Source organism: Vidua macroura, chromosome 18 (assembly GCF_024509145.1).
Source record: "Vidua macroura isolate BioBank_ID:100142 chromosome 18, ASM2450914v1, whole genome shotgun sequence".
Classification (NCBI taxonomy): Eukaryota; Metazoa; Chordata; class Aves; order Passeriformes; family Viduidae; genus Vidua; species Vidua macroura.
Window position 1 is genome coordinate 10,717,249 of NC_071588.1, and position 25,349 is coordinate 10,742,597.

General features: G+C 49.3%; 3 protein-coding genes across 14 annotated transcripts in view; all 3 read right to left on the minus strand.

Moving 5' to 3' along the window:
• The window catches only part of GCN1 (GCN1 activator of EIF2AK4), a 38,154-nt gene extending 37,721 nt beyond the window's left edge, over positions 1-433 (minus strand). For all 5 annotated transcript variants that reach the window (XM_053994317.1, XM_053994316.1, XM_053994314.1 and 2 more), the window contains exon 1: positions 404-433. In XM_053994317.1, the coding sequence (XP_053850292.1) occupies positions 404-421 (18 nt within the window). In that variant the 5' untranslated portion in view covers positions 422-433. The remainder of the gene's footprint in view (positions 1-403) is intronic.
• Positions 434-792: 359 nt separating this feature from the next.
• Positions 793-4,402, minus strand: RPLP0 (ribosomal protein lateral stalk subunit P0). Its single transcript, XM_053993455.1, has 8 exons — positions 4,315-4,402; positions 3,998-4,101; positions 3,435-3,610; positions 3,243-3,330; positions 2,862-3,008; positions 2,248-2,433; positions 1,393-1,533; positions 793-1,026 (listed from the first exon to the last, which is right to left on the minus strand). The coding sequence occupies exons 2-8, from the start codon at positions 4,049-4,051 to the stop codon at positions 862-864; spliced, it is 957 nt and encodes a 318-aa protein (XP_053849430.1). The 5' UTR covers positions 4,052-4,101; positions 4,315-4,402; the 3' UTR covers positions 793-861.
• A 217-nt stretch (positions 4,403-4,619) lies between these two features.
• The window catches only part of PXN (paxillin), a 62,154-nt gene continuing 41,424 nt past the window's right edge, over positions 4,620-25,349 (minus strand). For all 8 annotated transcript variants that reach the window (XM_053993453.1, XM_053993452.1, XM_053993448.1 and 5 more), the window contains 9 exons: positions 24,937-25,052; positions 22,917-23,056; positions 22,339-22,540; positions 21,732-21,867; positions 11,613-11,783; positions 11,094-11,267; positions 10,459-10,540; positions 9,962-10,110; positions 4,620-7,993 (listed from right to left, as the gene is read on the minus strand). In XM_053993453.1, coding sequence (XP_053849428.1) covers positions 7,727-7,993; positions 9,962-10,110; positions 10,459-10,540; positions 11,094-11,267; positions 11,613-11,783; positions 21,732-21,867; positions 22,339-22,540; positions 22,917-23,056; positions 24,937-25,052 — 1,437 coding nt within the window. In that variant the 3' untranslated portion in view covers positions 4,620-7,726. The remainder of the gene's footprint in view (positions 7,994-9,961; positions 10,111-10,458; positions 10,541-11,093; positions 11,268-11,612; positions 11,784-21,731; positions 21,868-22,338; positions 22,541-22,916; positions 23,057-24,936; positions 25,053-25,349) is intronic.

Here is a 25,349-nt window from a genome sequence, read left to right on the forward strand (position 1 = left end):
CAAAGCCCCTCAGGATGAAGCCGGCGGTGCCACAGCCGGGGCACAGGGAGCGGTCACACCGCGGCCGGGCGGTGCGAACCGGGATCAGCCGCGCACGGCGCCGCAGCCGGGGGGCATGCGGCTCGTGCCGGGCCTCCATCGGGACGGGCCCGGTCGGCCCCCGCTCTGCCCGGGTTCCCCGGCGGCGGCGCCTTCCCGCGGGCCGGGCACGGCGCGGTGCGGGCGTCTCGGCGGGGCCCGCCCCGGCTGCCACGTCCCCGGGCGGCTTCGGGCGCCGGGCCGGGCCCCGCAGCCGGGCCGAGGGCGCGGCGGGGCGCGAGCGGGACGAGGCGCGGCCCCGGGCGCAGCCCCCGCCGGTCTCCCGTGCCCCGGCCGGACCCTGCGCGGCCCGTCTCACACTCACCTGCGTGTCGGCCGCCATCGCTCCACCGCGACCCCGGAACCGGTAGCGGCTTCCGGGGCGGGCCCGGCGCCACGGCGATGGGCGCTGCCCGCCCGTCCCGGGAGCCACGGCCCCGCCGCGCGGGGAATCGGAACGGGACGGGACCGGAGGCGGCCGCAGCGCCCAGACGTGCTGCGGGCAAGGCCTGTGCTCGGCCCCGCCGGGGAGATCTGCGCCGCGGCCCCGAGAACAACTGCTCCCCCTGCAGCACCCGGGGCCGGGGCACAACTGCTCCCCTGCCGTGCCCCGGCCCCGAGAACAACCATTGCCCTGGAGCGCAGGGCCCCTCAGGTTACACCTTTCCCAAACCCCAGCTGATATGGAGACTACACCATCGATGCAGGCACACATGAAGGTGTAAAATAGCTTTTTATTTCTCCCATCGGGCCAACTCTGACAAAGGCAGAGGGTGGCTGCTGTTAGTCAAAGAGACCAAATCCCATGTCCTCGTCAGACTCCTCCGACTCCTCCTTCGCTGCCTCCTTTGCTGGAGCAGCAGCAGCGGCAGCAGCAGGAGCAGCAGCTTCAGCCACCACAGGCATAGCTGCCACAAAAGCTGAGGGGTCTGCCAGGAAGGCCTTCACCTGTAAAAGTGGGGGGAAAAAATGTAAACTCACAGGGAACAAAACAGTTTGCAGGACTAAACCTTTGCAATGATAAAGGCAGCACTTGCAGTTTGCCAGAATCCATACAGGTCCACTTATCAGTAGCAGATATGAAGAACCAAAGACATTTCAGCTAAGCTTTCAGCTCCAAAGAAGGAACACCAGGTAAATCAGCTTTCTCCTGCCATTTGTACATAATATATGGAAAGAAGCAAGTACCCCTTCTCCAGACATGTCCCACACACACAGGTGTGTACCAGTCCTCTCAAACCAGAGAACATGCTGAGAATGTGCCTGGCTGCACTTCTAACACGTCTCTCTGCAGAGCTGGGAGCCAGCCATTACCTTTTCAGCCAGTGGGAAGGTGTAGTCAGTCTCCACAGCCACGGCCAGGACACGCTTGTACCCATTGATGATGGAGTGGGGCACGGACGCAATGGTTGGGTACCCAATTTGCAGACAGATGCTGGCAACGTTACGAACACCCTGCGAAGAAACAGACTTGTGTTTCTGTGGTCTGAGAAATAACCTAGAAATCACAGCAGAGGATGGCCAGCCAGATGACAACTTTTACACTGTCAACAGAAAGGAAAGCATGCAATGCACACAGGTAACAGCTCCAGTGAAATCAAGGCATCAATATTTAAATGTCAGTGATCTCTGCTCTCTGACACAGCTGTCTTAAAACTCCCCTGACACAGCTTTATTCCATTCTCTCTGGTAACCAGTGACAGGACCCGAGAGAACAGCATAAAGCTGTGTCAGGGAAGTTTTAACTGGAATAGTAAGAAAAAGTTCTTCCCCCAGAAGGTGGTCAGGGACTGAACAGACTCCCCATGGAATGGTCATGGCCCCAAGGCTGCTAGAGCTCAAGAAGCATTTGGACAATGCTCTCAGCCACAGGGTAGGATTGCTGGGGTGTCTTGTGCAGGGCCAGGAGATGGACTTGATGATCCTTGTGGAGCCCTTCCAATTCAGGATATTCCATGATTTTAACTGGCCTCAAATGATTTCTGAAGCAGATTCAGATGAAGAATCCTACAGGAAGGTACTCCCTGACACAGTTTCTCTAAGGAACCAGGGAGAGCTCCTGGCTCTGCAGGACCTCATGGAAAATACCAGACAGGACACTTTTGTTCTGGCAGTGCTGGCTCCCAGAGCAGCAAGGCAGAACGCGAGGGACAGGGCTGTGGCACTCACCTCCAGAAAACGCTTGTGCAAGGTCTCCTCGGTGATGTCCAGCACTTCAGGGTTGTAAATGCTGCCATTATCAAAGACCTGCTGGATCACCAACCCGAAGGAGAACGGGGAGATGTTCAGCATGTTGAGCAAGGTGGCTTCGCTGGCACCCACTTTGTCTCCAGTCTTGATAAGCTGCACATCACTCTGAGGAGATCAGGGAAAAGGAGTGAATACACACCGAGAAATTCCAGCATGTCAAAGCAGTGAGAGACAGACAGTGGAACTGGAGGAGCAAATGAGCACAACCAACATGCTCCACATTCAGCTCCACAAGCAGAGAAAGCCCCAGAATACATAAACAAGTCCATGAGAAAGGCAGCACCTTTCCTGCATTACCTACAGGTAGTTCACCTGCACATTCCTCTGACAGAGCCTACCCGTGGAAATCTGATGGAGAACTTCAATCCCCCCGTGCTGCACATTGAAGCCAAGCCAGACACCCTCCTCCAGATCCCAAAGTACAATAATCACACTGCTCATACAGTATCTTGGCACTAAGGAGAGCTTTGGCCTTCACAGCTCCCTCAGCTGCCACAATCAAGGAACAGCTCGAACAACTGCAGCTCACTGACCAGAATTTCAATGGTTCCTCTGGAAATCTTTGTGGTGATACCCAAGGCCTGGAAAAAGGAGGTCTTCTCAGGCCCGAGGCCCGTGTTCTGGGCTGGCACAGTCACATCACAAGGAGCGATAGCACCGGCACGGGCAGCAGCTGGCACCTGAAAGGGGAGAGACGAGAAGCTGCAAGAATGCTCACCTCAGATCCTGTGGGATCACCTCCTCCCTGACAGCACCCAGGCACACACAAGTGAGGCACCTGAACTTAAGCAGTTTGGCTAAGACTGCAAGGGCCAATTCCCAACCCTTGATGATTTCCTGTCCACCGTGAAGACTCAGTTTTATTTTGTATTCCATCTCAGCATAAACATGCAGTGAGGGATGATCTCCCTTACCTTGTTAGCCAGCAGCATGTCCCGGATCTCAGTCAGATCCTCCTTAGTGAAGACAAAGCCCACATTCCCACGGATGTGAGGAAGCAGCCTGAAGAAAAGATGACAGCCTTCAGTTTTACTCCTTAGACAACCTCCCCTCCTCCAAGACAAAGGACCCAGAAGTGCCCTCAGGCAGAACTACCCATTACCCACTTTTCTAGAGCAGGGTTATTCTCCAGATGACCACGAATAGCTTTGCGCATCATCGTATTCTTCCCCATCAGCACAACAGCTTTTCCACGCAGGGACATACGGATCTGCTGCATCTGCTTGGATCCCACGTTGTCTGCTCCCACAATGAAACATTTTGGGTAATCATCCAGGAGTTGCTATAGCAAAACAAACACTATAACTATACAAAGAAATTCGGAGCAGTGCACAGAGCAACATTAAAACTGCAACATATTAAAACGTAAAAAAAGCCTATCAGAAGTTTGAGAATGATGAGCTCCAAATGAGGCTGGGTGTGCCACAGGCTGCATCTTTCACTCAGCCATCGAGTCACATCCCTGAACAAGTCTGCAAGCACCACGGCAAATTCTCAGGAGGCCTGATCTGGCCTATCTCAGATCGCTTCCTAGTGCCAAGAACTGGTTCAGACACCCCATAGCGCTCACCTACCTCTCTTAAAAGCCCCCACAGCCCGGCCCGCCCAGTTCCCGCCGCCCCGAGCCTGCCCCGGCAGCGCCCCACGAGGGTTCCGAGTCGACACTCACGATGATTTTCATAAAATAGTTGGACTTCCACGTAGCCCTGTCTTCCCTGGGCATCTCGACGGTGCTCCAAGGATCGCCCGGTGGGTTTAAAGACGAGCTAGGACCTGCCAGGAGAAGAGCGGCTTAGGGGGGTCCCCACCCTTCCCTTCCCTACGCCCTGGGGCCCAGCGCTCCCAACCCCACAGCCTAGCCTCAGCCCAGGACCCCGCTCCTGGTCCCGGTCCGCTCCCCTCGGCGCGGCCGCCCAGCCCCAGCCCCAGCCCCAGCCCCAGCCCCAGCCCCGCCCGGGCCCTGGAGCCGCCGCACCGCGCCCGCACCTCCACGAGGGCTCCGGGAAAGAAGGGCCGCAGGGCGGGCCTGTCTTCTTTTATACCGCGGCTAATGACCAATCGCAGAGCGCCGCGGCGCTGCCTCCCCTCAGCCCATTGGCTACCCTCCGCGTCAATCATCCGCCGCTCTGTGGGAAGCGCGTGACGCCAGCGGAAGGCGCGAACAGCGCAGGAGAGCGGCGGCCGGGCGCGCGTCGCCCCCTGGCGGCCGGAGGACCGCACTGCCCCTCCCTCCCTCCCCTCAGCCCGGTCCCTCACGAGCTCGGGGGCGGAAAACAACCGCGACACAGGCGTGACTATAATGGTAAAAATTTTATTGGCGTAACTGCAAGAATTTTAAATTGAGAAAAAAAAAAAAAAAGCGGTTAGAAGTTTACAAGGCAGGAAAGAATCAAATAACTGTCGACCCAGCGGAGTTTCCCCCAGCCCAGCCCGGACATGCTGTGAAAGGCCGTCCCCAGGGGTAGCGCCTGGCCCGGGGGCGCACACACACACCCCAACAGCGGCTGTGTTACCCCAAAATCGCATCTGCACTGAATGAATTTTGGACACCCACAGTGGCCGCAGCCACCACCAGGCATTATTTGGCAGAGTAGCATCAGAATAGCCTGACCATGAGCATCAGATGCTCATTATTTGGCATCCCAGCATATCAGACACCAGATGAAGGCAGAAGGTGAGTGTGGCATCATCTCGGTTAAGCACTAAGGCCAGAGGAGCCTCCTCTCAGCACCACTCACCCCACACAGCACCCTGCACCCCAGTGTGCCACAAGTGTCACTGACAAAGCCTCAGCTAGCAGTGAGGTAGGTTAAAGATTCCCCAGACAGGGAAACTGAGGCACAGGATTACACAGTTTGCAGGTGTCACCAAAGTGGAAGTGCCAGAAACATCTCACCCCTCTCCAGCATCTGCACACAACAGCTGCATGTTCCCTCAGCGGCACCAAGGAAGTTGACCATTCCAGCAAGATAAACACAGGCAGCTTAGGAACATCCATTTTAAGTCAAATAGACTTAAAAGATGAAAAGGCGAATGCGCAAGGACTCTCGCCTCAAGAATTTCCCACAGCTGTGCTCAGCCCAGCTGACACAGCTGCAGCGCTCCCACAGCTCCCTCTGGCCTCACACCCACGCACTGAGGTTTGTTTGTTGGGGGAAATCCGTGGGACAGTTTCAGTGACCTGAGCAGGGCAGCGCAGCACCGTGATGAGGTTACATGGGACAGTGAGCCATGGGTTTCAGGGCTGGTTTCTGACACAGCCACCCCTGGACCCCTACAATGCACCTGCCAAGCTGCAAACACAACTGGATGCCAATGGTGACAGAGCTGCAGCTCCCTGGAGCAGTAATTCCAAACCCCGCTCCCACAGAACGCCACTGGGAATTTCAGCGCAGTACTTCCCTCTCCACAGCACCCTCCAGTCAGAGACCTAAAAGTGCTTTACCAAACATGAACTAGGTCTCACAATAACCTCACAAATCCAGCCTAAACTGACCCCATTTTACAGATGGGGAAACTGAGGCACGGTAAGGTTTAGTGACTGGCCCAAAGCTGCACAGCTAGTCAGGAACAGATTCTGTCTCCCAGTTTCTTCTTGTCAGTCACAAGACCTTTCTTCCACAGAAAAAAACGAGCCTCTTCCCCAGTTAACCCTGTTCTGGTTTCAGGCAGCTGAAGAAGAGAAACCAAGGTAAAAGATCTGAACTCCTTCCCCCCTAGCATCATATTAAGACTCACTTTTAACATCCTGGAAGCTGGGCTTTGGGAGAATGGCAGGTGATTCAAATACAGCAGTTTACAGGTTACAATAAAAACCAAAATTATACCTTTAGGTGACCCAGAGGAGGGAAAAAAACCCCAAAACTCAAATCTATTCACAGTTCACCTGCCTGTGCTAGGGAAAAAAAAATACAAGTCATGTTCCCTTGCCCATAGATTCCAGCCCCTCCCAACCCGCAACAAAAAGGAAATATTGAATGTTAGTTAGGCTTAATAAAGCATTGAGATTACAGATGCAGTAAACCAGCACAACTGGCACACTGCCTAGTACAGCACAGCTTGATATAAAAGTTGCTTTCTTAAAATCACTTCAAAACCAATTTCTGTATAAGAGGATTAAAAGTAAATTAGATATGAATTCAAAATCAGTGTAGAAATCTACAGTTCTTATCAAAGACACGATACAGTATTCACTTTGATAGTAAAACTCCAAGTGTGTCATGCACACCTGACCCCCAGGACTCGTTATACCAGTAACAGTCAATATAAAAGGTTATTGCTGTAGCATCTCTCAGTAGAACATGTTTAACAAGAGCACAGAAAAAGGAAACACCAAGGGGCTGATAGGTCTCATTAGCAAACTGGAAAAAGAAAGGATATAAATTTAGTTTTTTTTTTTTCCTGGCTTCTTAAACCCTTCCTTCTATTCACTCTTGTGATAGATTCAGGCCCTGATAGATGGGAGAGTTCCAGGCCAGATAAACACACACACATCACACACTCATGACAGGGCTGGATGAAAAAGGCTGCTCTAACCTCTCTGCACCTGTGTTTAAAGAAGGGGTGATGCCTCTTCCTCTCCCAGGAGCAGAAGGTGAGGGGAGCAGATTCCCTGAGCTGGCCTGGGTGCCTATGGAGCTGCCTGGCACGGCATGTCCCCACAGGAGAGCACAACAGTGCTGAGGGATGGTTGGGGCTTACCCCACCTCCTGCTCCAGTATGCTGAGAAAAGGCATTGAGAAAGGGAGTAACAAACTAGGGAAAAAAAGAAAAACACCCCACACAGTAATATCTTGATTCCTCTTAATTAAAAAAAGAGTAAGTGGTATTATCTCCTTACAGTGTAATGGAACTGGAGAGACCCTTGCAAGGTCTTGGCTGCCTGTGCTGATGCTCTAGTCTCAGCAAGTCACACACACCATGGAACTCTGTGAGGAGAGCCAGGGTGGCACTAAAGTCACAGGGTGGCCTCGCTGTGCAGGCAAAAGCCAGAGAATGAGGTGTCAAAGCAGAGGGTCGTGTTGTCTGCAAGTGTCACCGTTTGCTCAGAGAGCTGACACAGGCTGAAATGTACTGGCAAAGCCTTCTGCTGCCAGGAGGGGGCTGGGAAAATCTCCCTGTTAGAGCCCTCGAGCTAAGCTCAGCTGTCAGTCACACACACAGACACACACACCGTAATGAGGGATGTCAGCCTCTCTCTTCTGAGACACAGCAAGGGCGTTTCCAGTTTAATGGTCCATCTCATCTCTGGATCTACTGCCTCTCCATAGCAGCACTTCCCACCCCCCACCCCCCTCCTCCCCTGCCTGGTAAGGTTCCTAAATCACAGTAATGTTCAGAGAGACAGAACTGCCAAGGGGGTGGCAGAAAGATGCTTGAACGCCCATCTATAGTGCCTCTAACAGAAGAGCTTGATGAAGCAGTTCTGGCAGTAGGGCTTGTCGTTTTGCTCTTTGAAGGTTCCTTTGTTGAGTTGCTTGAGGCAGAAGGCACAGACAAAGTGTTCTGGGTGGAATTTCTTGCCCATAGCAGTGATGCAGCGTCCTGTGATGGGCTTCTGGCAGCCGGAGCAGAGCGAGCCGCGGCGCTCGTGATAATGCACCTCGCAGTAGGGCTGCCCGTCATGCTCGAAGAAGCTGCCGTTGACAAACGGGGTGAAACATTCCTGCAGCAGGACAAAGCAAAGGGGACAGGTTGTATGAGAAGCTGGGGTGGTGGGGAGGGGGCAGCTCTACAAGCATCCTCTGCTCTATGGCACAGCCCAGCTGTGCTGTGGGCAGGTCAACTGCTGCCTTTCAGCACTGTCCAGTTATCCAGAGCCAAACTCTGTCCATCATGAAGGGTTTCCAAAAAAAAGACTGAGAAATGGACAGATACAGACACAAGCAAGGGAATCAATCAGCTCCTTCGCCCAGCTGGCTTCACTTCAACAAAGAAAATACTATGGACGAGCTAACAGATGTATCCAGCCAGGAAAAAGCAGAACATTCCTGCCCTGAGATGGGAAACACTGCAGCACCTTTCCCTGTTTTTTTTTTTTTTCCCTCGCTCCAGTTTCCCCACAAGGGCAAGCAGAAGAAAGGACCAACACAGACTTTCATGCAGCAGAATCCTGATGAGCATGGGACTGGTTCCAGCTGAGAAAATCAGGCACAATTAATCTTTATGAGTGACCTCTCGAGAATGGCTGGCATTAGGCAGGTACACTCTGCAAAAGATTGTCCAGCCTGAAATATTTCCACCAGTTACATATGGGTCACTGCTGGGAGAAACTGTTTGTTCTATAGTGCTAATGCTATTGAATAAATAGATAAGGGGAAGAGGATACACCAGCTATGTGCTAATAAATAAATGTCCAGAGCTGCTCCCTCCCCCTCAGCGTCAGGCAGCTGAGGACACTTCACTGCAGAACTTGCAACAGAAGCACCCACTATCCCCACCACACTGGGGAGACTCCTGTCCTTGTAAAAGTGGGAAACTGAGGCAGCAGAGTAAGGGAGAGAGTTTAGGACACTGCCAGATTTACCAAATATATCAGCAGCAAGACCCAGAGGAGCCAGTTTCCTGAATCCTGGTTTTGCTGTCCTCTTCCCCAGGGAGGACACTGAGTATCACACACAGCTGGCTCCCAGCGTGTGGACAAGAGTCCAGCAAGCAGCATGCAGAGCCATGGGCAGCTAAACACTTGCAGTACCAGGAGAATGCACTTTGCCTGCAGCGAGTCCAAGGCTTTACCAATGCTGACAGTTACTTCAGTAGACAGTCTCTTCCTTCAGTCAGCAGAACAGCTGAAAAGATCGCTCTGCTTTTGCAGAAACAGGAAGAGAATCACGTCTTGTGGCCTGAAGAAATCTGTGCTGGCCTCACTAATTCAGGCCGAGCAGGGGGAAAGGAAAACAGAACTGCCTGATAGAGTCTGAATCTCTACATGAGAAGGCACAGCCCCCCCAGCCCCAGTCAGGCACAGCTTCTGCCTCACTCTGCACACCACTGCAGGAGCCACAGACAGTCCCAACAGGCCAGTGACTGTTCTGAGCATCACAACAGGAATCAGCAACTTGTAGTTCTGGCTGCTTGATCTGGTTTCTGCCTTCTCTCCCGCTCTAGGAAACAGTGGCTGATTTGGCTCATCTCTTGGGGACAGTAAGAGTTAATATTTGCAATGCTCTCTGAAAGAGTGCCAAGCATTTAATCTGCAGTACTCCTGTTTATTATGCCTGTTGTATGGAGCCTGCCGCTATTTCACTGACTTGCATGTTTGTCTGAACAAGGTCACTCTCATTAGTTTACATTTTCAGATGGAGCATGGAAGGAATATCCTCAAAATCTGATTGCTGAGGCAAGTGCTCAGAGAGAAGCTTAGCTTATAATTATTTGAAGGCCACAGAAAATATCTCTATTTGTGAGCTGCTGCAGAAGCCCATAGTTAAAGCTGGGAACAGAAAGAGCAAAGCAACTCCAAAGTTTAATATAAACAGACAGAGAACAAGAAGGCTGCTGGCATATTTTTATGTTGTGGGGCTGGCTGCCCTTCACTACCCCACAGACACCTTACCCCGATATGGGACCAGATGCCTCAGGGTGGAAACAAGAGGGGTCATACAGCAGCAGCAAAGGACCTTGGGTTTCTTACCCGACAGACAAAGCACTCGGGGTGCCACAGGGTGTTCAAGGCAGAGATGTAGTTCTCCAGGATAGCCCGGGCACAGCCTCCACACTTGGGAGCAAACATATCAAAGTAGTCCTTGCGGCAATAGGCTTTGCCATCCTTCTCGTGAAATCCTGCCAGAAGAGAGGAGAGGCAAAGGGATCAGCTCCCCATCTTCACCTGTGGCCACAAAACCTGTGCAGGGTAACCCATATGGGTAGGATCATCCTTCCTCCTGCTAACATACACAGCAGCTAGAGCTGTTTCTTGTTGTTCCCTTCCCATCCCAACAAAGGCATGTTCTTCCTCCCCAGGGAGAAGCTGTTATTACTGGCACCATCCTTCCCCCATAAACAGCTCCCTTGGAACTCCAGTAGTTCCCCTGTGATGCCTCAGGCTGTTCCCCAAAAGCAGCTCTGCCTCACTCCCTCATCTGCAGTTCAGAGGGGAGATTGCTTTCCCCTTGCATAAACCAGCAATACCTTCAGGTCCAAAGAAAGCTCCACACTGAGCACAGAAAAAGTGTTCAGGGTGCCATGTCCTGTCCAAAGCCGTCACCACTTTCTGTTCAGAAGAAAACACAAAGTGCAGGTCATGTAAATGACTTGGAGGTGAGTAAGGGGGTCTGGAGAGAGGAAAGAACACATTAATGCTAGTGCTGACAAGAGGAAGCATTAAAATAGACTGTCCTTTAGAGAGCAGAGTCAATTTGCCCCTGCCGCTGGTTCATTCAGACTTTCTCACTGCACACTTTTTTTTACCCTAAAAGGATCTTAGGCACTGCTTCCTCCCTTACACAGGGCCCCATCCAGTCCCAAGGACCAGCACTGGTGCCTGTTACCACAGGCTGCCAACAACAAAAGCTGAGGAATCATTACCAGAATGATGGAGCAATGTGGGGTTCTGAAGGAACTTCAGCAAAGGTAAGAGCGACCAACTCCACTCACTAGTGTTAAGAATTTGACTGTGCCAAGTTGTTTCCCTTTCAAAGGAAGGACAAAACAACTACAGAAATCCCTAAACGAAACCTTCCACCCAGGATACATGGGAGAAGTGGAATTTTAACACCTAGGCCTGCAGCAATTTGCCATCACTATGACTCCCCCAAGGAACTCACATCAAGGATGGGCCCGTTGCAGTAGTAGCAGCGAGGAGAGAAGAGGTTGTGATAGTCCTTCTCGCAGTAGGGCTGCCCATCCCGTTCAAAGAAGTTCCGAGACCCGATCTCCTCCTGGCAGTGGGTGCAGACGAAGTGCTCAGGGTGCCAGGTCTTCCCCATGGCTGTAACTACCTGTTGGGAAAACAGATTTTGGAGAACAACTCTTATCTCTCCCTCCCCTAGACTACATGACAAGATACCAGCTGGAGGTCAGCAAGAATGACAAGTTCTACTACTCAAGTGAGCCCTGGACTGGGGTAGCATGAAAACTGAATTACCTATCATCTCAGGAGAGGGCAGTCCCTCAGGGGCAGGGTAGAGGTCACTGGAGGAGCTTACAGCGTACCTAGCCAGTGGATAAATAGAGTACTTCAGTTTCTCCAGCATCTCCAGTCTCTCCAGCCTCACGAAACAGCCCTCCCCATTACTCCCAGCTGCAGCCCAAGGTTCAGCAATGAGGCAGCACCTTCAACTCACCTGCCCAGCAATAGGCTTCTTGCAGGCTCCACAGACACCTTTGGCAACTGTAGCTACACCCAGTTTATTCAGATCAGACTGAAGACTTCCCAGCATGGTATCCAGCTGACTGCCAGGCTTGGAGGCTGTGGATGGAGGGGAGCTGCTTCCAGCTTTTCCCTGCGCCATGAACTGCAGGTAAGAGAAAACAAATACTGTAAGGTGAATGCTGCTATGCTTATCAGATAAATGCCTGCTGTTGCTGCCAGTGACTCCCCTGGAGAGACAGACAGCTATGCTCTCTGAAGAAGCTGGTGAGAGCCAGGATCAAGTACACACATGTATTCTGCCCATGCAGAGACATGCAGAGAACTGAGAGTATGTAACAGCAGAGCTGTGAACTGAGAATTTGATTTTCTTTCACTGCACATATAGCAAAAGTCACCAGCACATCCCAGGCACTCAGTACAGTGCTCTCTAAGCCTCTGCCAAAAATCTCCCTTTACTTCATCAGTTCCTAGCCAGCTGACAAAGCAGACGCCATCCAGAGGGACCCTTCTCTTTGACCTCTCTCCATTCCTATGCTCTTGCTCTCAGTTGTCTCTCCTCTCTGATAGAGATGCTCTTCTCTCCCTCATCTCACCTCCCTTTCAGCTAGAAAATCTTCTCCCTTTGCACCACCGTCTGCACATCTGTTTGCCAAGTCTCTCTCTCACTCTCAGGTGGTTCTCACCCCATGCCCGAGCTAAGCAACTGGAAGCAGGAAGGAAGTAACTCCCTCCCAGCTGGCTGCTGTTTACCTACAGAGAGGGCAGTGCATCCCCTAGGGCCGCTAGGTGTATTGAAATGCACCAGTGGGGGGGAAGGGGATTTGGATGATTGTCTCATTTCTGAAACTCACACCACCAGAGCACACATGGCTTGGAAAGGCTTCCCAGAGGAGGGGAGAAATGTTTTACTGAGGTTCGTAACTTATAAACAAAGCGTATGTTCTCCTTGGCCACCACAGCCCCCTTTGCAGACAAACCCCAACAGGGAAATAGGGATTATTTTAGCTGACTTGGCACTGCCATAGCTACTGTCAGCTTTAGGGACATGTAAAGAAGCTTGGTTTAGAGCATGTTTTCTTTTACTAAGGGAGTAAATTAAAACAGCAAAATCTATGCCTAGGAACAGCCCACCAGCCTGCCGCCAACACAGCCAAAGGAGCAGGGACATGCTCCAAGTGCTCCAAGCCTTGGTAGACTCTGCCCTTCTAGCCATGGGAGGAGCTCTACTCCCTGTCCTGCAGCTGCCTGTCCTTGCAGTTGACCAGTTTACTCAATGACAAATCCTGGTTTCTGCTCATTCTTATGACATACATGAATTTAGCTGCTTTTACACACACATCCATACACTCCCCAGCCTTGCCTCACATGCAGTGTGACTCCAAATGGATCCTAACACACAGCTTTTCCCCTCCTCTCTCAACTTGCCTCTCCTAGACCAGCAGCACAGAACAGCCCTATCACACCCCAGCATCCTCATTCTAAAACAAACCCTTCACCACACAACACACATTTGCTACCAAAAACTATTACAGTGACTACCTCCAAAGCACACACACAACTTCAAGGATATTCTCACTGAGAGACACAACGGGTGTTTGGAGACAAAGCCTGTCCAGAGCCCCAGGATAAAGCCCAGGTTTCCTGCATGGTGTAGCAGGAGGAAAAGGGCTGCACTGTGTGGAAAGAGTCACAGCTTCTCTTGCTCTAGCCAGGGGTTATGGCCACACAAGGCAGACACAGATGCCACACACAAGTAATAAATACCATTCAGGGAGAAAGGAGATGAGATGAATTCAACGTGTAGCAACAGAGCACTTCACCCTTGTAGTGACCTGGAGGGACCACACACTCCTGCCAGTCACGGCTGACCCCAGAGCAGGGACAAATACCTGTGCACACCTCCATTTCTAGCTGGCCTGGCCATCCAGCCCTCTTGACAGCTCACAAATGAGCCCGTGCCTGAAAGAGGTTTGTTTCCACCTCCTGTACATAATGCATGCTGTTTGTAAGGGACACTCAGCACATCATCCTCAGGCAAACTGATCATGCAAAGGCTCTTCAAACTCCCACCCTTCACCCATGAGATTTGCCACCACTCAAGTTCAGAAAGGAATTCTATGAGTAGCAAACCATGCAATACAGGATATTATCCACATTAACAGTGCTGGGAGCTCCAGGAGCAGATCCCAGCACACTCATCAACCAGAAGAGTACACACCATGCTGAGGAAACAGAAAGGGGATCCTGCCTTGTCAGGGGTTGTAGGGCCCCAGGGTGCAGGAGCAGCCAACAGACTGGCACTGTGGACTAGGGGAGGAGCAGAGGTCACCTGCAAAGTACAACACGTCAAGATGCAGAGATGTTTCTTGCTCACTGCTTTAGAGCTGCCTGTACACTAACACTGCACTGTACATATATGTTAAGACTCCCCACCACCCTGGAGCTACAGCCCTTCCCTGGCAGGAGATGCAGAACCCAGGTCTTGACCATGCCATCTCCTCCCCCAAATCCACTCGTACAGTGGACATCTGCCTAAAAAGGTAAACATAGGAAGCACTGCTGAGTTGCTCCTTCCATTATGCATGTTCTGCCATCTTTTACTCCCCCCCCACTTCAGAGAGATTGTGGCAGGGATAGCTCCAGGCTGTGTTTCAGAGCTACATTCTTAATCTCAGAGGGAAATGAGAGTCCCTGCTGCACAAAGTGACTGTCAGGACACACAGGAGCCGCATATCCCAGCAAATTGTTGCACAGGCATGTACAGTGCAGTGCTACAGCTGGGATTAGATTTGTCCATGAGTCCTCCCTCCCATCCAGCAGTTCATACCAGCCTTTACCTGAACACTGTATCTATTGAGCTGTCAAATTACAAGCAGTAGTTGGATTGGAAAATACTGCTAAAAACACAAATCAGAATAGAGAAGCCTGCCTGCATTTCTGGGAGGAAAGCTTCATCTTCAGTCTGACAGCCAACAGAGACAACTGCCTTGGTGCTAGGAGTCCAGGTCTGGGGAGAATAGGAATGTTTGGGATCTTCATTAGGAGGGGTGCCCACAACAGAAACCTCATGATAATCATTATCAGAAGCTTCCCACCGGAAGAGAGGCTGGGGAGCCAAGCTGAAGGAAGAGGAAGAGACTGGACTAGGAGCTGGGGTAGATGACACATGGGAAGGCTGAGGTGGGAGTGAGAGAATAGGTGCAGGGCCAGAGGCAGGAGAAGGAGCAGCGTTAGCAGGGACTATCTTTGCAGCTTCTTTGGAAGGCTGGAGCTGGGAAGAGACTGGAACAGAGATTGTCCTCCTGGGGAGGAGTGGGGATTCTGGAGGAAAAACCACCTAGAAAGACATGGAGGAAGAAGAAAGGTGAATAAATCCAAAGAGGAACCAACAAGCACTTCCTTTAACAGGAAGGCTGGCTGCTACCAGTATGTTTATCTAAGGGGGAAAAGCAGCAAGAAGGAGAAGGGATCTACAAAAGGTGCCGCTCTTTGTAGCTTAAGGAAGAGCACCATCTTATTCATCCCCAGAAAGCCCTGCACAGGTACAGCACTGGACAAAATAAAGCCTGTGTGTCAGGCTTCCCAGTGGGGTTTTAAAAATAATCCCCACATGGACATTTGAGATGTGATAGCAGCAGACTGCATCAACAGATACCATAAGCAGCTCCCTCAGATCCCACTCCAGTTCTTAAACATCCAGAACTAGGAACCTGTGCTGCCTTCCCTTCTCAGACCAGACAAGGGTGAATAGTTACTTCTTCATTTTGGGTTGTTTAGGATGCTCAGAAACTCAATCTGCACCTCCACACAATGTGATCTGGACAGAGGGACATGCTGGAATTTCCCAGCGCACGTGACCCTGCTTTCTACCTTCTCTACTTGCTGTTCACCACTCTGCTCTTCCCCCCGGGGCCTGGCAGTGACAGTGACCCCCTCTGTCAGCCAGGCGTCCTGGCTTTGCCATTCTTCCTGCTCCTGGTTATCGATGCCCAGTCTGTCCTGAAGCTCCTCAATCAAGCGATCTTGGGACTCAGTCTTGTGGAATATGGCAGGACCTAGTTTACGCCTTGGAGAGAGATCCCGAGACATTGGATGCACATTCGCAGTCTCTTTTGTCCTCTTGATTAAAGATTTAATCTAAATGACAAAAGCAGTAGTATCAGCAGAGAAGAGCAAAGTCAGAGCAAGCCCCAAGATGCAACAGTACAAACTCAAAGACATTAGTGACAATTGTGAGCAGGAAGAGTGATGGCATTTATTCCACAATGCCAAAATTCCTCTTGGCACAGCCCAGAATGGTGACTCAGTGCAAGGAAAAACCCAGTAAGGATAATCACAGCAGCCAAAAATAACTGTCTAGAAAAGGAAGGGAAAGATTAACCAGTGGGAAGCCAAGATAGGAGGTACAGCATGAGCACTCCACTGAGCATTACAGAAACCTCAGCATCCCAAGGGCACAGAGCTGCGCCTCTGTGTTTGCCCTTGACAGGCACAAGGCTCTTGGTCGGAGATGTCTGGTGCACAAAGTGTACTTCCAGCACAGAAAGGAACACTGACAGCTTCAGTAATGAGACCTAAAATGGTAAGCAGAGCAGAGGAGCTGCCATCCCAATCAGTAGCACAAAACAGTCCTTTCAGCTTTTTGGAGGTCTCTGTGGACTGAGCCTTACCCCAGTTAGGGAATAAAAGTCCACTTCACAAGGAAGTCCCTACAAACTGCCATGTTCTGTGCTGCTGAACCACATGCAGGAGAGACCACAAGATAAAGCTGGGGGTTGTGAAGCCCTGTGACATGCAGCTGTCAGTGACACTGCTCAGAGCTCGTGCTGTTAGTGGGGTTAGCCCCGGCACACTCACTGCATGCACACCCTGTTAGTGTGCTGGCAGAACAGTCCTGGCTAGGACTTGCCCTACTCCTACATTCACTCAGTGCCTGCCTGGCCTGATGCAGAAATCCTCTCAATGGGTGGTTTGGAGACACATGGCAGATCCCATTCAGCCTTCCCAAGGTTTTCAGGAGATTCTGGAGTGACTGTAGAGCTTCTGAATTGCTCATTTTCTTGGTCTCCTCTGGCCTTGTTCATGTTAGCAGTACCTGCCTTCCTTAGAGTTCTGTCTCTGCCCTGTCTCTTCTTGCCCAGATCAGGACAGTGGTACACCTTGGTTTCATGTGGCACTTCAGCTTTTAGCTCCTGTCCTTGCTCCACTACAAAGCCCATCTGGTTTTTAGTGTCCGGGAAGACATCCCACTGATCCAGTGCAACAACAGAAGGTTCATTAACAGAATCCAAAACATTCTCATTCTTTGCATGCACCTCTGGTACATGTGCAGGCAGCTCCAGGGCCCACAGCTCATCTAAAGCTGTTTCCACACTTCTGCCCTGGGAGGAAAGAGCTGAGTTGTCCCTGAGTGCTCCCTGCTGATGCAGCTCCTTGGCTATCTGCCCCTTCTTTGAAACGGGTACACTTGAGATTCTGGGGTCAGTTATCTGCTCCTTCTTCTCAGTCTCTTTTGCCACGTCATACCCTAAGCCCCGTGCCTCCACATTAGCAGATCTACAGAGAAGCTCCACACTGGAAACTGGCACAGCCTGGGAAGCATTTTTGGAAGAGTCAGGCTTCCTGTTCAGCTGAACTAAGCTGGCAGAAGCCACTTGCTCCCCACGAGTAGCATAACCAGAGGAGCTCCGTGGTGGGGGCACAGGGACAGTTTGTGCTAAATGGGGCACAGGTGGAGGGGCAGCAGGATGCCCTGACAAAGGCAGAACTGTGGTGTCACTCCCTTCCTCAATGCAGGTGTCTGCTGAGGGGACAGATGTTGGCACTGTTGAGACCCCACTGTGACTTGCAGAAGGGTGTTTGGAATGGGACAGCACTGTTAAACTGTGAGGAGCGTTGCTGAAGTCTGCATTTGCTGAACTGAGAACCGGTTCTAGGGAAGATTCAGAAATCAGAGACACAGTGGAACTAGTCTGCAAAAGAAGAGATAGAAGGAATAAGGAGAGAAAAAGATAATGACAGAGATAAGGAGAAGGAAAAAAAGACACAGAATTAAGCATTATAAGTATCATGACTTCCAAATCAAAAAGCCATGTTGACCCAAATCCTTACTTCCAAGAGTAAGGAAGAAAAATGAGACACCAAAGAGCAGAACCAGTATGACACTGTACTGATCTTCATGAGTTCTACAGCCACTGCGATCCTTTTCCTGGGCCCTCCTCCTCAGTGACAGCTCAGTGTTCACCTACAGCTGTGATGGGGGCATGGCACAGCCACTGCCACTGCTGGGAAGCCAGCTCCAAACCCAGGAGTGTCTTGACTGTGAATAAAGGTCACATAAATTTACTCACAGTCAGACATGTAAATTTCATATTCAAAAGCTGCAAAAAATTCAATCAATGACTAGAACAAAGCATGACATTTTCTTCTTGATACACTTAATAAAATGCTCCAGTTGGCTGAGTTCATGGCAGTGAAAACAAAGCTTCAGGGCATTCACAGCAAGAGCAGATGACATGGGCTTTGTTCTATTCACATCACTAATCTCACCTTGGAAGTGACACACACCGAATCTATACCAGCCTGTCAGTCATTCCAGGCCCTTGTGAGCATTGCTTAGGTGGCAGATTAGCATCTTCCCCTTAGGCCAAAGACTCCACATTGACATTGTAATAAAATCAGTATTAATTTTGATCCAAAAAAACATTCCAAGAAGAGCAACTAATACATAGGTTTTGGTTTTCCTTGACTTACAGGATCTTTTGAAAACAAAAGATCATAGGTCCTTCTGTGTGGTGGTTCCTGACTAAACTCTAGGAGACTAAGTAGTACTACTCCTTTTTCTTAGAAAGGGAGACAGAACAGCAACTTGGACAAGCTCACACAGCAGGTCCACCTAAGACCAAGACTGTGCCTTCTCAGTTTTAAAAATGTACCCACAAAGGACTTCCAAATCCAAGAGCTATCAAGACCTGCTCTGACTGACTCTTAGTCATATTTTCCAGAGAAGCCTAAAAAAACCAGATGCTTATGCTCTGAGTGGAAGGGCACATAACTTCGTAAGCCCCATGTATGCTACCTCTCAGTCTCCACTTACCTTTCTGAGATACTTATCATGAAAAAAACTATATAATTAACAGAACAATCACAAAACCTGTCAGTAAATGGAATAATAATAACCTTCAGCTGACCTGAGCTCCTGCCATGCTGAGGGGCCAGGAGCTGGCACACATGCACAAGCTTGCAAAGTCACACCAGTAGTGCTACAAGGAGACTCTTCTCAGAAAGGAAAGAGCAATAAGAGACCAAATTTCTTTACAGATTGCTCTTCCCTTCGAATAGCACAGCCAGGCTACTGTGACCACAGTCACAGCTGAGAGAAAAATGACTAGCAAGTATATTAAAATGAGGGAATTTCCCAACAGCGCCCGCTCCCTGAATTTTGCCTAAGCTGGGTACACCTGTAAACGTAACCTGGTTTGATGCTGTGCTTCACATTTGGTTTCCAGACTTCCTAAAATGAAGTCAGTAATTTTCAAGGCAAGAGTAACGTTTTGCTCAAATGTGATTATTTTCAACATACTGAAATCATACTAATTCCAAAATAAGAGCAACGGGTGAGCACTCAACAGTAACAGAACAGTTAACTACAAGCATTCAGCTATGCAGTAAGCAGGCATCACATTACACAGAAATGGCAGAGGGTAAAAAAACAAGTGCATTAAGTAATCTCAGTGCCTGATGACTGATTAACCAGATAACCAAAATCAAATGGATTCTGCAAGCAAAAAGAAGGGGCAACAAATTAGGGTGACAAAATATAATAAAGGGGTAATGTATCATCACCTTTTACTCGGGGGTACAAGGCAAATCAAGCACCAGTGCCCTCCACTCCTCCCATCCTCATCTACTGCAACTTCTATCAATTCCAACTCATTACACATCATATTTGGGTTTTTGATCCTATATCCTGCAGTCACACACGGGTCTGATGCTCAAACAGCAGCCTTTCATATTCCACCTTTGCAAGAACTCTCCTTGTCTCCCTTATATTCTGACACTAGTACAGACTAGAATACATTTTACAGGCAAGTTAACACCCCCAGCTGGCACAATCACAAGAGGTAAAACCAAATAAAAAGGACCAAAGGGAAAATGAAGCAACCTGGAGGACAGGAAAAAAGGAAAGTAACTTAAGAACAGCCAATGACACCATTAACAAAAGGGAAATTATCACAGAAGCCATGTTCCTTGTGCTCCAGGAAGAATGTTTAGGCACAGATGAGCTCAATGCTTCACAAAAATACAATGCTGTGCTTAATAAAGCCCAATTCTTAACATCTTGCTGCATTTCAATTTGGTCTCTGAGATCAACTGAAAACTAAGCCAGGAAGGCAGGTGGTATTAGCCACAGCAGCTCATCTCTGTCATGCAGGTTTTAGTGGAGATTCTAAAGCTTCTCAAGAGTGCAAAGTACTGGAACACCCACAGTTAAAAATGTCCACTCCCTGTATCTTGCCAAAGAAACCTGAGCTGGGCAAGGTCATTCTCAGTTGCAGAGAGCTCACCTGGGAGCAAAGGCTGGGCCACACCCTGAGCTAGTTGCCTGATAAAAGCAACAGGGGCACAAGGCCATAGTGCTCAGCTCCCACAGCACATGGAAGGAGCAGGGCACAGAATGCCAGAAGCACAAGTTGAAACTCTCTCCAGCTTCACAACACTGCAGTGTTTCAGCCAGGCTGAACAGAGCTTGTGGCTATCCTGCACCACACCATAGGACCTCAGAAGGAGAAAAAAGACAACACTAAGGTGTCAATATTTGCAACTGACTAAACACACACTATAATAAGCCTAGAGAAAACACTGAGGAACTCCAAGAGTCTCACCGATTTAGGTGCATGTGCCAGGAATGGCAGACTTATTTCCATTCCAGCAAGCACAAGGCAAGTGAAGCTTCTCAGAACAGTGCTAGGGTCTGAACTCACACACTTGTCACAACTCTGGGTATTGTACTGACCTCCATGGGACCCACCAAGCACAGTAAGAGCAGCAAACAGCAAAAGTTGTCACGACATGTTCTGCACCTCTCCTCACAAAACATTGCTTAGCTCTGGCTGCCCCACCTAACGTCATCTAGGAGGGGATGGAGTTCAGCACAGACAGGAAATCTCAAGCATCCAGCAGAATCTTCCATATAGGGATAAAACAGAGTTAGGAACTGATTTAGGATTAGAAAGCAGATAGGAATGTAAAAAAGGCAGACCTAACAAAGAGATTATTCAGTATATTTGCTTTCTCCACCTCTCAGAAGAAATCCAAGTCAATAGTTCAGTAAAACTATAAGCAAAGCAGCTGAAAGTAGGAAGTGAGAAAGTATTTTTCATTTTGCTATGTGTATGGGTAAATGAAATCTCATGAAAACAACCTCCACAGTTCATCATCTAGTGCAGGAATGGTAACACGCCCACATAAATAAAGAAAAAGTTTTTAAAGTACATATGCTGACACTGAATAGTATTTGCCATCCTTTGCCCCCACAAGAAGCTGAACTTTAATACCATGTTGAAGTGAATGGCAGATTTTGTTTTAAGATAAAACCTTTGAAATCTCCTTTTGTCTTATGTAAATGCCTGGAATATCCATCCTCCTCAGGGAAAGCACATCAGGGTAAAAACACACTCCAGAGAGGAGCCATCCCACAGAACAGAAGGGCCTGGTCTCTGTCAGTAAGCAGAGTGGTGTCCCATGCCTCTCTCCTTCTCATTAAGTTGTAGCACAGCAAAATAATTCACTCTGTACCGAGCAGTAACAAAGCTCATTATCTCTGGCAAACAGACAAACTGCAGAACTGAAGGAAAAACAGATCCCAGAACTGCCTTACCCTGCCAGTGATAAGAATTTATAGCAGTCAAGGATACCCAGCGCCCCACTCAGAAAGCACAAATACACCACAGGAAGTTTATCAGAGCAAATGTGAGACGTAAAGGAGGCATTCTGGACACCAACCAAGGTCAGCAAATGTGGTTAACAGGCAAGAGAGACTGGGGTGGATAGGGACAAGATGAAGCATAAAGCTGTCATGACAGGGTACCTTGAAGTCAGAGAGAGATGCCATCAGCTCATCCAGTTCTCGTGTAGCTGAAGAAGCAGAAATTCGGGTCTGCTGCTGACTGGCAGTGACACGCTGGGGGCTGCTCACCTCACCCTGGCTCACAGTGATTGCAGGCCTGGCCAGGGGGAAAAAATAAAATAAAATTTTAGAAAGAGTGTGTTTAAACATGGGAGAGCATTCCTAGACTCAAAGTCCCACTGTTCCCCCAAGTAAGCAGAGCATGAGGAGTTTCACCAGCACAGCCCAACCTGGCCCAGCTTCCCCAACATGCGCAGACCCTGCCTCACGTGTGCACACACATCCCATCCACTAAGAAACAGAGGATGCCTGCACATTCTTTTTGTCAGACAGGGGTGTTTGTGGTCAGCTCTAAATCTGAGCTTGAACAGCCTACCTCTAATGCATGATTTAGGCATTTTTCCATCCAGAAGTAGATTACAAAGCACCAGCACCACCTGACTTGTGACCCTTTAGACAAAACTCATCTTCCATCCATCTCCTGCAGCAGCTGCCCCTACACTACAGTCACCCTTCCCCTAGGAGCCCATCCCACCTCACCCAAGCCTGCAACCACCACATTACTCACACTGGACTTGGCACGGAGCTCTCCAGCTCATCCAGCAGGCTCTCCACACTGGGACGCACATCTTCAATCCCACGTGCACCATTTCGCTTTGGCTTTTCTTTTGTTGGGGGTGCAGCCTTCCCTCCCCCTGAGCTGCTGTTCTCTGGGACAACATAGTGAGGGCCAGCCACATTGGGCAGTGACGGGCTTCTGCCAGCCTCATCTGAAGAAAGGGGAGCAGAAAAGAGCCATTCAGAGCCCCATTCCACACATACACATATGCTAATCACAGGCAAATACAAAACATCGTCCAGAAATGTTGTGGAACATCCATCTTCGAGGATATTAAAAACTTAACAGTGCAAGGGGCTGAGCAACCTAAACTAACTTCAAAACTTTAGTTAGAAGCAGTTTTGAAGTTGGCCTTGCTTTGAGCAGAGTGCTGCAGCTCAAACCTCAAGAGATCCCACCCTCACTAAATGAATCTTTGATTAAGGGCTGGAGGGGTCTCCCTCACTAAGGATGTTGGAAAGAAAAAGCAAGCTACTATTCTGAGAATCAAATTATCCACTCATACCAAATGTCCTCCTATTCCTTACCTGCTGTGAAGCCACTGGCAGGAGTATGTTGAACAGCATTCAGTTCCAGAAGGAGTCTGTCCAATTCTGAGAGGTTGCTGCCCAGAGAGGAGCTGGTCATTGTGGGAGATGGTTCCGCAGACTTCTGCTTGTTTGGAAAACTGAAGATAAAAGGGAAATGTGAAACTTCTTTATCAAGATACAGCAGAGGGATGGAGGGAAACTCCTTAGGTTCCCAAACTTTACACATGTGCTGTGGTCATACAGGCTGATGCTTTTAGCTCCGGGGCTAAAGAAGACACATGCTTTGTGACATGACTAAACACAGCCACTGCTATTCTTGTAAATCACAAAAATAGCATTGATGGACAAGGCCTCTGATTTTAGGAGTACATGCTGCCCAGCCCTGTACGAAAGAGTTAACTGTCTGTAGATCCAAAATGCACAGAACAGCAGCAGAACCATTAGCTCACGTACGGGAAAATGACTTGTTTCTGCTGACACCACACCAAGCAGCAACATCCTCCTCCCTGAGCAAGGGAATGCAGGGCTAGCACAGACTGGAGACAGAGGCAAAGCACAAGCCTCAGGTTAGCAGCAGAAACGGAGAAGCAGTAGGATATGTCATTGCCTCTTGCAGCACTCAAGGTCTCCCCAAGTCCTCACACCTTTAATTTGGGGAACTCTAATCAATTCATAAGAAAGTAACTCGGTATTATTTTCTACTGTGTTAAATACACATGCATGTATAAAGCACTGGCTATAATTACTGCTAGCCTTATATGGCTGATATTATTTACCACACAGAATTGCAAACTGTTCCAAAGCAGAACTTCACATCAATGATTTTTATAGCAGTTACACTGTAGTAACAGTCTTTACATTGTCAATGGCAGGAACATTTTTTTCTCCTGGTTTTACAAATGAAGAAATAACTTTTAATGCTCTAGATGTTCTTATTTTATCAAAAAGATATTTTCCAAATCCAAAATGGGAACCTCTGCCTTGTGCACAGGACCACATTATGCTCAAAAAGTTAGTATCTAGCAGGTTAAGTTAACTCTTGACACCTGTAACACCAGTGACAATTACGAATTCCATAAGGGAAGTTATCCTTCTCTTCAGGTTGAAAAACAAGATCCACAACTGCAATCTGAGGAGAACATACCTCACGCCGAACCAACACACCAGCTACGAGTCAGACCAGAACCAAGCCATGCCAGACCTTTGTTCAAGGGGACTTACGGCTCTAATTACCTTCATTTCATACTAATTGCATGCAGTCATCTGAAAAAATTGCAATTATCGTCTCCACTGGATCATCTCTGGCTAGGCTGCCCAGAGATGAGCTGAGCTCTAACCAGAATTAGTTCTGGTTGGAAGCAACTTCCTGCTCAGCAGAAAGAGCTGGCATGGTTAGATTATGACTCCAAAGAAACATCAGTCTCCAAAGTGTAAAAAGGTGCCTAGGATGAATTTCTGACAGCCTCTGCATCACTCATCCCTATGTCAGCAGAAAGGTCTGTCCTACTGTGCAGGATACTCCTCCAACCTCTCAAGAGTCAGAGCAGCTGCCTTTGCAAGTGTGAACTTGTTATCTATCGATCACCTACTGAGATGGAAGTTTTAAGAAGCTTGAATTTACCTGAAAACTCAAGTTCCTGCACAACACTCCAGGCCACAAGTACTGAGTTCCCAGGGAAAAATAACCCAAAGGCCATCCACCTCCTGAAGAACTTTTGTGCTGTTTAGGGGTGGATTTGTCACTTGTGTCTGGATCATATCCTCACAACACAATCCAGATCCTGCTGTGTCTGATGGATCCTTAACCTCCTGCAGCTGAGCAAGCTCAAGGGCCAGGTCGAAGTTTGAAATGAGTATGAAAGTTACAGTGGCATGTTACAAAAGAGGCAATCAAAACTGACACAAAGCAACATAACACACAAGGAGAGCAGTGTTTGTTTCCACTTATAGAAGGCAGCTTGACCCTCAGCAAGCTCAAGTTGTGAGTCAGGCTTATCTCTTAAAAGGGACAGGATACCTGTAGACGTGTTCCTCTTCACTGGCACGGGGAGTAGGAGAGTTGAGCCCGTCTCTAGGAACGGAGGCACTGGAGCTTTTGGCACTAGAGCTGTATATAGGAGACTGGGACTGAGGCTGTGGAAACAAGATTTGCATTGGAAACAGAGAATACAAAACAAATATGTACCTTGCTGCGCTGCAAACCCATACATTGACAGGGCAGAACAAAAAAAAAAATCTGCTCTTTAGTCAAGCCTGCCTCTATCAGACGAGCTACACCAGGAACAGTTTTCCCCTTACTTCAGACCCGCCTATGAGTCACAGCTTTGTGCTGGAAACCCCCAGTCTGCCTTCCACAGGCTCAAGACAGATGACTAACACTAATCTCATCCATTTTTGTCAGCACAATGACGATGGCTTTCAAATTCTTTT

Coding starts and splice junctions, on each gene's coding strand:
- RPLP0 (XM_053993455.1), bottom strand. CDS start 4,051: ATGCCCAGGGAAGACAGGGCTACGTGGAAGTCCAACTATTTTATGAAA. Junction 3,331..3,434: donor AATAACCCTGCTCTAGAAAA/GTGGGTAATGGG, acceptor TCTTTTCTTCAG/GCTGCTTCCTCACATCCGTG. Junction 1,534..2,247: donor TGCACAAGCGTTTTCTGGAG/GTGAGTGCCACA, acceptor GTTTCTTCGCAG/GGTGTTCGTAACGTTGCCAG.